Genomic DNA, 12,663 nt, shown 5'->3' on the forward strand with positions numbered 1-12,663 from the left:
GAGAGGCCAACACTCAAACACCATCTTACTCCCATCTTCATTTGCAGACTTTGTCAATTCCCTAACCTCAGGGCCACTCAGTAAACCTCCACTGTGACTCACAAGCAATTACTATCACTGAAAGCGGGGCCGGGGCGGGGCGGGGGGAGAAATCTGGGAAGAGAACCATAGGAATGCAAGAAGACAACATACATTCGCCAGATGTTTAAAGATCTCACTTTGACCTCGATATTTCACCAACTACTGTGCCTGACACTAGACACTGCAACCTTCACTGCAGACAGCAACAGATCTACAGCACATGTGAACAGAACTAGGGGCATATCCCTGCACATGAACTCCATGGTCCCTCTCATGCGATTTGAACTTCAACAATTGAAATGGGAGTATTTTGTTTCTTCAAAATTGTTGCATCAAAAAGGACCCAAAAAAAAGAGGATTTCGAAACACCATTTTGAAAGCGACTGAAAAAAATAGATGCAAGTCAAGGGAAAGGGATAACTAGAGGTGGTGGGGAGTATGATTAAAATAGGGGTATGGAGGAGACCCACTCCATAAAAGAAAGGAGATTTGTAACAAAATCACAGCAAAAATGTACTTGAATCTGCATAAACCACAAAAATACCTGAGGGAATTCTCAGTACAACTACCATTATATATTGTCAAGGATGGATGGACGGAATGGAATAGATGGAAAGGATGCAATTGGATAGACATTTCGAACGAATTGATGAAATAGATGGCATGGATTTATTCGGATTTTTATATCGCGCAACAGCTCGGGAGCATGTGGAATGAATGGAAGGTATGTATATGCAATGGATGGATGGAATATATGTATACTGAATTAATGGATGGAATGGTTGGAATGTATGGAGTAGGTGGAATGGAACCAATGGATGGAATGGACGCAATGGATAGGATGAATGAAATGGAGGAAATGGATAGAACGGATGGAATGGAATAGATGCAATGGATAGAATGGACGCAATGGATAGAATACATGAAATGGATGAAATAGGTGGAATGGATGAAACGGATAGAATGGATGAAACTGGTAGTAGGGATAATATGGATGAGATAGAATGGATGGATGGAATGGAAAGATGGGATAATATGATTGGAATGGATGGACGCATGTGGAATGAAAGGAAGGAATAGACGGCATGGATGCACGTGGAATGAACAGAATGTATGTATATTGAATTGATGAATGGAATGGAATTGGATGGACAAAGAAATGGATTGATTTCAATTCAATTCAATTGATGCATCGATGGAACAGACAGATGGAATTAATGAAGAAATGGATGGAGGCATGGATTAGATTAATCGGATGAATAGACAGAATGGAATTACCCTACTCTAGTTCCCGTGTGTGCCCATCGTACACGTGTCTGTGTACCCTGCTTTCTTGCTCCCCATGCGGTTATCGTATTTCCCCATGTCCCCCACTATCGCTGTAAGCACGCCCCCGTCACTGTGTGTCCGTATGTAGCAGAGCTCCCTGCCATCCTGTTCCCATAATGTTGCTATGTATCCCAATGTATTACCCAACCGTCTCGTCATCATGTGTGCCCAACGTGCCCATGTATCACTGTGCACTCTGCTTTCTTATCCCCATGCTGTTACTATATATCCGTATGCCCCCGCCTGTCAACGTAAGCCCTGCCCACTGTCACTGTGTCTGTATGTCAATAAGATGAACAATCACATCATTATACCCACTCTCTACTATACACCATCACTCAACTAGAACACAGCTATACCCTCGACAAATTCGGCCCAGCTCTTCACATACGAACACTACCCCATGAACACCTCAACACCCTAATAAAACGCAGCTATCCGATGACATTCCGGCATAGTTGCTCACATAAGTGTCCTTCATGCCTAACGCAGCCAATCCCAGTGTGGATGTCCACCCACCAGACTGGACACATTCCAAAATAATATCTTCAACACCACACCTAACGCTAGGATGCAGCTACCATACAGGTATTACATCAGCTGCACACATAACTGGTGCACCCACGCACCCTAATACACCACCTCTCTCTACTGACCTGAACTGCGGTTCCTCGAGGACGTTCAACCTAGTAGCGCTTTGAGATCATACCAATGATTTATAGAGTGCCATATAAATGCCAAGTAACATAACTTAACATTCCGTTCCATGGTGGGTAAGAGGTGCACTAAGTGACAAAATACAACTTCGTTTGTGGTGTGCACTTCAAAGCAAATAAATAACACAAGCAACTGCAAAATAATGTGTGGTATGTAAACGAATGCATGAAATCCCGGTCCGGCCCAGGTGAGTAGGTGAGAACACTTGCATGCCACAACTGCATCCAAGTCACTTCTTGCTGCTTCCAGGCTGAACAGAATGGTCACGTTTTATACACAGTGCTTTATACCAGCCTTCTACTATGCATTCCTAATTCTGGAAGAGACTCGAGTTGAGACACAGGAAGAGGAAGTGGTTTGCCTAAGATAATACAATGTTGGTAAAAGTACAGAAACCACCTAAGTTCCCCAGGTTTAACAAGCTGGAAACTCGAAACTACACCCACAACCTCATTATGAAGTCTTTAAAGGATTACAAGTTCCCTTCCCAAGCAAAGTTTGCATTAGATTGGAGGATTCACCACAAGAAAACGTGCCATTTACTGACGCGTCAATAGCTACAGAAAACACTGTCCCCAATTTCGGCTGAATTTCTAAAGTCCCCAATTAAGACCTCATCTCTGGCATTGCCAGCTAACAGAGCTAAAAATAATAAGAACCCTCTATGAAGCTTTACCTTTTGAGGAGACTGTCCATTCAGGCTCATAACAATCTGGTCACCATAAATGTCGTCTTAAGAGGGACTGTGAGGATATCCCCATTGAATAGAAGTGACGTGAGAAACCTGAAGGCATTCTCCCAGGCAGACCTTGAGAATCCCTTATTCAGGTGACATGGGAAGGGCTGATGCTCTCAGACCCCAACCTTAGGAGAGGAGGAGAGGATCACCTGGATGGGGGAGCCCGGGCTGTGCTCAGCGAAATACCCCAGGTGAGAAGCAGTATTATACCGAGGAGGGAGGAGGAGGAGGACAAGATCCCCGAGTCCTTTGTGGGCTGTACGACGTCTGCCTCCCTTCCTCCCATTGAATCTCTCCTGCCTAGATCCAACAATGCCTGCATATACAACCAATCCCCTAGGATCCCAAACCCTGTTGCACCCAGAAATTAGCTCTCCCAGAACCCCTGTTTTCCTGTGTCCTACCCGATTACTCCCGGTCATTCTTTACCATGTCCCTCTGGTTATTATGTTCCGAACTCACAGTCAGCATGGACTAAACACTACTGTTCCCATGATCCCGCCTATTAATTTCACAAGCCCCACCACAAGTACCCTTCCGAAATAACCTACCCCCTAGGTCGAAGAATACAATTCCCCCTTCTTATAACACCTTTTTCCCGTCCTGCCACATAGGATACTCAAACACTCGTCCCCCACCCCTTTTCTGACCAGAACATTGCACGCCACAAAAAACGACAAACACCAGAGCCGTTTACCTGACATGTCCCACCACAAGCGTCAGGCAAAGTCAGGCAATTGACCAGAATCACACACACCTGAAGGCCCTTTTCCGTTCCCCACATGGATAAATAACCATTTTAAAAAAATTATGAAAATAAAATTCTAGGATAAAATGAAGAAAAACAGTTGGGAGTGTCAGGAAACTATGGGTTGGTGCTCCACAATGTCTGCAAAAAACTGGGAAGCACGAATATTGGCACCTTCCATTGCAAATTCTGAAAAAGGCATAGTGCTTGAATGCAGTATAATGCACTAAACCACAGAACGTGGTACACGCAGGCAATGGAAGAAATTATGTATTTACACTGAAGTTACAATGCTCGATGCTCAACATTTGGAAAGTTCCCAGTTGTTTAGACCCAGTTATACCCGCTTGGTTATTCTGACCTCTGCTCCGTACCATTAGAACAATTTGTTGCAGATTTAGTTGTTTGCCTCGGTGACATTTGTAATCTTGGACTCTTAATGACCTTGTCTTCTCTATTGTGCTGTCCATGTCTCAGGATCCCAAAGAGTATAAGCATTTTCTGGCCAATCTAGAGAGCTCAGGAGGCCCTCCACCCAGGGTCCGTTGAACTTACCTCCCATGTATTCCTCATCGCCCCTTCATCAGAAGAATTCATGTGATTTAAACCTTCCTCTCCGTTATTGCTCACGCCTTTCTCATCTTTGAGACTGCTTGTGTTGTTGATGAGGAAAAGAAAATTAACTGAGGCAACGAGCGCAGTGCATGCCATTTATACCGACGCCGACTGCATCCTCGAGAAGGATGGAGGCGTTCGAAGGACATGAGGTCAGCGACGACGCAGGCCACCCTCTGCTGTAAAAAGTTTCTGAGCTGTTTGCATGATATCGGAATAGCATTGATAATTGCATCTGTGTGCCGTATGGGTGGCTCCTGCGATTTTCTTGTGCCCATGTTGTGTGGCAGATAGTAAGATAGGCAGATAGTAAGAAACATGGGCTTGCTGAGACTACCTTGCCCTTTTGAAGGGCTCCCTCCTAGTATCAAACGTCTACATTACCGTGGATGTTGAGGGTGTTTAGAGCTGGTGCTGGGGAATCAAGTGTCAGCCCCTGAGTACTTGTAACCCTCTGTTGGCCTCATTTTAGCCACGTGCGTAAAGATGTCCGAGTTTGGTGCCTTCTCCTGAAATCTGGAGCACAAGTGTTCGGGTGTTGAGGATCTCTAGGGCCAGGTGGTGGAGAAATAAGTCGTCTTAACCTTTTAATTTCCTCTTTAGCCTCGTCTGGGACATTGATGGCAGTATTTGCCCCACCACTTTTGGACATTTGTGCTGCTCTTTAAGATTCTCATTATAGAGCAAGTTTCCCATTCGATCACAACTGAATCCTCATCAGAATTCTTGACCGATTGTGACAGGAAGTATTATATGTCATGACTGTAGTCTTTGGCTGATTCTAGATTGGTGCGTGTTCATCGTATCGTGGAGACTTCCTTCCACTGCAGGAGATGGTAGGGCCATCGAGTGAAGCAGGTGGTTTCTGAAACAACGAGTCACTCATAGGAGGATAATGATCTTTGATTCCCGCCCATTGTTATCTGCACACCCCAAATGTCGCCAAGCAACTAGCAAGAACAAGCCTTTTTGCACACCACCTGTAGAAAAATAGACCTTGCCTCCGTCAACAGACAAACCTGCAAATAAAGTAATACATCATGATAGAGAGAACCAGACAGAGCTTGGAAGCGAGGACTGCCTCATGAGAAAAGAAGAAAACACATTGCCCTGCACTCAAAGACAAAGACTGCGTGTTGATGACACACAATCATTTGCATGGGAAGGGAAAGAGATTAAATGGATTAATTCTCTAAACATATGATTGGGGAGGGGCTTCGTGTATATTCCACAACCCTGTCCATCCAGGGAAATGAAAATCCCGTCTAGAAATGCACACTCAAGTCTCTCAATGAACTCACATTTTGATACTAAGTCCGCAGAGCAAGCGCCCATCACCAGTGGACTGAAGTTATTTTTTAGTGTAGCTCTAATTGTGTATCCTGCGTGGTCGGGTGCATTCATGGAAAGGAGCTACACCAAGTCCTTTGGGTTTACCGGCTGCCAATAGAGTAAAACAGTTCCATTCATTTAGATCACTGAGCAGGTGAGTAAAACATTCCTAACGTGGGTCCAAACAAAACTAACTAGTGTCTATAAAGAAGACTGTTCAGCACTTCTGCAGAGTATAAACATACTTTCATGAAAAGTTGATTATGAATCAGTTACAAGTCTTAAAAATAAAAATAATGAAATTGCTCCGTCCAGGTGCAGCAGATTACCTGAAACAGCTGCATGTTTTTGACAGAACAAGAATGCATGGTTCACAGGACATCAAACCGAGTTTAGCACTAATAGAATTACCACCAAACTGTTAAAGTTAGCACCACGTATTCCAGCGGAATTTCTGCTTGCAGAGCCGGTCCCTTTCCTTTGTAACCCTAGGACTCCATGGGGACTTGGAGGAATTGCAGAGTGTGCTAATTCCACACACACACAGTAATTCGTCACGTTTTTGCTGTTAAAGTGGGGGATTTCCCTCCAGCAAATCCTCCACCTGAAGGGCATACATGTATGTAATTTAGTGGTGCGTATAAATGCAATGCTTTTTTGGATCTTGCGATAGTGTAGTTTCCAGACCAACCTCTGATATTTCTCTCAGTGTGCATTACACTGAACCATATAATTTCTTCTCCGTTGACTGCCACGTTTGCCCCAAAATTCGTTCAGTTATTGTACAAAAATTAAACAACAAGAGACAGGATCACCAAAGGTAATACACACCCCACTTCCATTGATCCATGCTCGGTCGAGCCCTAAATTACTGTGTAGATCACACCCCAACATTGTCACCGCAACAAATAGAGTGAGCAATTTAAGGGAGTATGTGTGCTTGTCTCAGATTGCCATTTATTATACGAGTATGATCGACTGTGATGGTCAGAGAGGCGACAACTCCGAGTTACGGCTCCCATTTTAGTCTGTCTGTGTGCATTTGAGGACGTTAGATTCATCAAATCCATCCCGCATCCTCTTTTTCTGGTGTATAACCCATTTACATCTGCAGAATCCCAAAGTTTGCAGTCTTGGTTCCCCATATGTGCAATTAGCGACTTTTGTAGCTGGATCCCCGGAGTACCCTTAGGCGCATCCTTTGGAAGATGTGCATTGTAGGTACACTTCGGCACTTCAATGAATTCTGAAGTGTTCCCTCTGCCGCTCGAATTTAAGTGTTTAACAAGTGGGAAGATCCAGTTAACTCCTAGAAACTGAAATGGCCCGAGTTGCATGAACGCAAGTGCTCCTCTTAACAGTGGGTGGTGGTTGGGCATGTGGGTTTTCTAATGAGTAAATGGCAAGTGGTGAAGAGAGCGAATGTCTTGGCTTTCTTAAGATGTGGAAGGATGGCTTCCTCTCACCAAGTTTAGAGGAGAGCTGAACAATGGTACCGACGGGAAGTTTTTCGGGATGCGATATGCAATCACACATTTTTTGTACCTATAAACAGCAATGAGTGCACAGTTGTGCTGGAAATTGAGTTTTGCTTGTTAGGGAAGGTGTCTTAATTAGCTACTAGAAACAAGAAAAAATAATGTTGGAGGTCTATTAAAGCCCTGGTTAATTATCCCAAAACTGATTTTTACAGTAGGGATTTTCACAATGATTAGCGGGCAAATTCTAACAAAATTAGTGCTCATCGCTGCTGGAATGGAATCACGAGGTGTATAATGTGAGTGTGGAACTTTGGGCTTGTGCCTTAAAGCACAGGATTATCATTTTCACCCTGGCTAATCGATATGTCGGAATCCAGAGGGGTATATGTATAGCTAGTGTTCATATTGGGCAGAAGACATTGTTTCAGCCATGCTTGAGCAAAGACATCTGAAGGAAGTCCAAGAATCAACTGAAGGATGGATCAATAAACTGATTGTGACGGGAAGAAATTGTTCTGTATAGCTGCGTGTTGATTCTACATAAGGAACTAAATGCTGATGGTGCTAGGGGGGAGTGAGAAGAGTTTTGTGGACACCCATGTTTTGGCAATCCCATTTCAGGAGCAATTTATCCTCGACTGTGTGAGAGAATCTGAAAAAGAGGTGGACCAAGTCTCTTGTTGGTGCAAAGCAACCAATGCAGACGCAGCTTCCAGCCAAGACTTAAGTGAGTGGCTCATCGAAGCCTCTTGAAAAGGTCAAATCGACCAGGTTACACATATTTTGCATTGTAAAGTTGGATGGTTGCCATACAATAGCCCATTCGCAACCGGATGAAAAGGATAGTTGCATTTCAGTGGGAATTCATTTGGGTGGGAGTATTTTTTTATAAACCTTTTTTTAACCAGACAGACATGATGTGTATCGACATAATTGTGGCTATACATACAGACCATTTGCAATGTCTTCATATCGGTAGTGTGGTCCCCCCTCTAATAATGTCCTGCTAGGGTGTGATAAATACAAACGTGTCCCCACTGGGTACTTACGACTCAGAGTCGTCCTCTTCAGTACGTGCTAGGTAGGCATGGAACAGACCCCAGGTGTCCTTTGCTCTACATGTAGGCACAACCATTGCCACATATCCCTCCTCCCGCTCATTGGCATATGAAAGATCCTTACGCCATTCGATACACACAGGACTCCTTTTTTACTTCCAATATTTAAATATACTTTTTTTCACAATAATGCATGCAACATTAAAGAACATTCTTACAGTTGTTGAAACCTTCCCAATGTCTCCAAGGAGATACTTAAAATGGGATAGCGTCGGGGGAATTTCCACCATTTCACCAAACTCTGGTCCACTATTTCAGGATCATGGGACAGCCCCAAAACATATGAAACGAATCCGCCCCTACCTTCCCGCATTATATACACTGGCCATTCTCTTCTGGCGAGAACCTTGGAAGCCTAGCCTGAGTGTAATATGGCTGATTCAATATCTTGAATTGTATGAGCCAGTATCTTACATTCATCAATAACTCCCTAGTGAAGAGACAGTAATTCTACCACTGAATATCCTGCAACTTTTTCACCAAATCTCTTTCCCATTTTGCCCGTGCCCCATTTCAAGGGTGGGATGATCTTTTCTATATTCTTGATGTATAAAGGGTACTTACACGTGGGTTTGACTGTTGGGAGTAAATGACACTAGCTGGGATACCCAGACTGTTGTGGTCTTTCTGGACTCTTGTTGGAGGACAAACAAGAAGTACACTTATCACCCAAGACCGGGTGATGAATGGTTGAACAGTGAGAAGACTGCTGGATATTTTTTCTTGGTAGGATTTTGGAACCGAGGATTACATTTATTGAATGTGTCAACAGAGGTTTAAATAAAAGTTCAAATGGCCTCAGCACGGGCTTGCCAGTGATATGTTGGGGTGCATAAAGATGGTTTTACTTGTACTCTAGTGGCAAGGGGTGCTATTGTGGCATCATAGACAGTCTTGTGCTCTCAACTTGTAAAACAAATGGACCCCATGGTTACTCCCTGACTTTTGCTATCCCCAATCCCTTTCCTGGCTTCTCCTATGTCCCCACATTGAATGGCTCAGGTTGCAATGTCAGCTGTGCCCTTGATCCCTCTCCTTGTTTGGGTTCCGACGTACCGTCTGGTTGTAACATATGATCTCCACAGTGCCCCACCTCTTGCCCGCATCTTGAGGTTCCCTGTGGGTGGAGGAAGCTAAATGTGAACCCTCTTTCCCACTGATCCCTTTGTTGGTGTTGCATTGCAGTTAAACCCCCTTCGGGCGATCTCGGCATTATGAATACCCATCCTGTGTCCTCATGACCACACTGCACACCTTTCCAGGTCCTCCCACAGTCATGGTGGACACTCCAGTCTGTTTCACTACGACCTTCTGACCAGTTTAGTGGTCCCCAGCTTCTTTCTAGGGGGTGGTGCATGGATTCCCAGTGAGATATGCCCGCCTTAACTCATCAGATCAAGGTCCCCTATGGTGGCTGAGCTGGATACTACTCCGACCTGCCATGACATTTCAACTCACGACCCCAACTGCTCTCGTGTGGTGGTGGTGGACCCAACACTGTGTTCGCGCTTGGACTCTGCTGAGGATGCTCAACAGCGGCTGGTGCCCCACTTCTCCCGCCCCAAAGCGGCGGAGCTCCCAGTTCATCTTACCTGCTCTCTTGCGGGGGTGTCCAGTAGCCCTGCCCCTGGTGCGCTGGCTGTCCCCGCGAGGAGGTCTCCCCACACAGCCTCCCATGGTGGGCTCAGATCCCGGGACTCGACATGTCCCAACCCAGCTGGGGAGCCGTAGACTAGTATCGCGTTCCAAAAGTAATCCGAGCGGCCTGGGGGGCGAGGGACGCCGCCTGCAGTGCAACGGGGAACTGGAAGTGAAACCAACTCTCGCCAGGGAGTGCCCGCAGCACACACACGGGCCCAGGAGCCGCCAGCCAGTGGTGCACTGGCACGAGCAGACAATCGCCACTAAAACAGGCAGGGGCCCCTGTAACGAGTACTCGGGCCAGTACAAGGTAGAGCCTCTACAGCAGACACCAGCGACCCGGGACGTCTCCACTCGGCTTCCACCGCCCCTCTCGGGTTCACTCACTCTCGGCTAGAGAGAGCCCTGGATTCAGCAGGCTCTCCCCCGGCTCAGTCGCAGCCCCAGGGTCCTTCGTAGGCTCGGGACAGGAGGCTCGTCCTCCTACAGTCGGATCCCCACCACCTCACTCTGGAGGACACATTCCCAGTGCGGGGCTTCCCTTCTACGATCTGTCTCTGAGCCGGAATCCCCCGCGCTCGGCTCTCCGGACTACGACTTCTAACATTTGTTGCCAGTTCTTCTCTCCTCGGGGCTCCTCCTCCTCAGGTGAGCCATGTGACTTCTTCAGGAGCCCGGCTTATCATCGTACCCTCCTCCACTGGGTGTGTGCAATCTGAGCCTGCACTCGGATGTTGTGATGCCACCGATGCGTAACGTGAAACATACAAGCGTGGGTAATGTTGCTCACATCTGGGCTTTGGCTACCCTAAGCACTTTCTCAGTGACTTCCTGCTGCGAGTGCTTCCCGCATCCCACGTCCCACTCCCCTGCGTCTTCCTCCGTGGGGGAGGAGCGGGGGATTTCATGTGCTTTCTCGTCAAAGAGACTCTTCTCTGCTTTCCAAGCGCGTCTTATTCACGTAGCCGGAAAAGTCACCTCCTGCTGCTGCTGCCACATGTATCCAGCCCTCCCCCCTGCAGACCTCCGCTGCACAGTTTTCAACTCGCAGCAGACATTTAAAGTTTAATGGAAATAAGACTGAACAGCTCTCCGAAAGCAAGTGCCATTCGCCAGAAATACTGATTAACCCTTTCAAAATATGATTGTGCCGGAATGCCATTCGGCAAGGATGTAAAAGCCCTGCCTTTTTTAATTAAAGTAATACAATATCTCTGCAAGGGTAATCTGACAATCAGATTCCCTTTTCATAAGCTCCATGCCATACTCAGTCGAGGCCTTCTGCCTCACTATCCGGATCTGCACAGTGCTGGAAATAGGAAAAAATGTAATGGGAGAACCCTCTCATCATTGGAGGGGCAGGACAGTGGGGGTGGAGCCTAGGGGCGTGGTCCCAGGCCAGGTTACTGTATCTCTTCAAATAATCCAATCCTGGCGATTTGCATAAAAGCAAAGAGCATTATGGGAACATAAGCATGGCCACAATTTTAGATTTTAAATATGTCATATTGTGATTCAGTAAGAAACACTTTTGGGCTCTGCAGTTTTAATTGATCACGCTACTCGCCCTAAAAAAAAAAATGTCTCTACATTGCAGGATATATATACCAGTCTGGCCTGCTACAAGAATCTTCACGTAATCCACAACATGTTTGGAGCTCCACTCTTCACAAGGACAGATGACCTTCACAGAGAACTGCACATCGGTTGGAGGAACATCTAGCGAAGCTGAGTAAGGACTTCCGCCAAGGACTGGATCAGAACCCGAACCCTCGGATCAGAAGACTCACTGCCACCACTGCAAACCCTTTCGACCACTACCTGCGGCCCATCACGGCAAAGACCCTGTGAAACCAGCCCTACTGTGACAAGTCCCCACAGACCATGGAGAATCCTAACCCACGACTACATACTCAACCCGAGAAGATGGAGTAAAGAGGCTCAAGCCTCTGTATCCAAAAACCACAGCTGATGGACACAATCTATCAACAAGAAGACGACACACTGCTACAACAAGTATGTGAGGCTTTGGCTGTTTCTGTATTCAGTTGCCCATGCATTGTTTGTTGAAACGTGTGTTGGTCGTGCATGAGAGTCTCGCTAGGAGCATCCTGTTCTGAAGCAAAGTTGTCACACCGCAAGCAACCCGCACTTCATCCAGAAGAGACTGCTTTCAGAATTCTTACCAGTGCTGCAGAGTCTTCTGAACCCTGCCTGCAGAAGCAGACTTAATGTTCTGGCCCATTTCCTGTGCTGGATCTGCAGTGTCTACTCGCCATTGGCACAGGGCAGGTACAGAGGTCACAAGTACCCATTTGCCAGCTGAAGTGACAGCCAAATTTCTTTACCGAAGTGTCTGCATTTAATATGTTCACCCCATTGCTAAAAATGATGTAATTAGGAGTTTACTATTCTGGTGGCAGATAGATTGTTAAATATAAGCCGTACCTGCGTTATGGCATGTGGCTGGTATTTCCCGTAATTATTACATCAATTTGATACCACACGTGTCCACCATGTGAAAAGATTATGTGTATTCTTCCCAGACAATATAAACCAAAGGGCACAACACTGAAAGGGACCGGGGAAACCAATAACAGTAGATCAAAAAGGTGTCCCTCCAGGATTAAATTCTATGACAAGACAGGAGGCTCGCATTATGCTTATTCTTTCTTTATTTGCTGCCACACCAGCACTTTAAAACTCGATTTTAATACTGAACATTTGTGTTTTCAATCCAAACATTAGAAAAACAAAATGGAAAAGGTTTAAAGTTCTTCATGCAAACGACACCATCTGGCTAGTTGAACAGTTCAAAAACCAGGAAACTACCAGCCCCATGAACCTAGGGCTCCGATAGCC

General features: G+C 45.9%; 1 protein-coding gene across 1 annotated transcript in view; it reads right to left on the reverse strand.

The window, feature by feature from the left end:
* The window catches only part of UBTD1 (ubiquitin domain containing 1), a 377,210-nt gene extending 366,588 nt beyond the window's left edge, over positions 1–10,622 (reverse strand). Inside the window, exon 1 of the mRNA XM_069611572.1 lies at positions 9,753–10,622. Within this exon, the coding sequence (XP_069467673.1) occupies positions 9,753–9,837 (85 nt within the window). The 5' untranslated portion in view covers positions 9,838–10,622. The remainder of the gene's footprint in view (positions 1–9,752) is intronic.
* Between the last annotated feature and the right edge of the window lie 2,041 nt (positions 10,623–12,663).

This window comes from Ambystoma mexicanum, chromosome 8 (genome assembly GCF_040938575.1).
Source record: "Ambystoma mexicanum isolate Mex_15411 chromosome 8, UKY_AmexF1_1, whole genome shotgun sequence".
NCBI classification, from domain to species: domain Eukaryota; kingdom Metazoa; phylum Chordata; class Amphibia; order Caudata; family Ambystomatidae; genus Ambystoma; species Ambystoma mexicanum.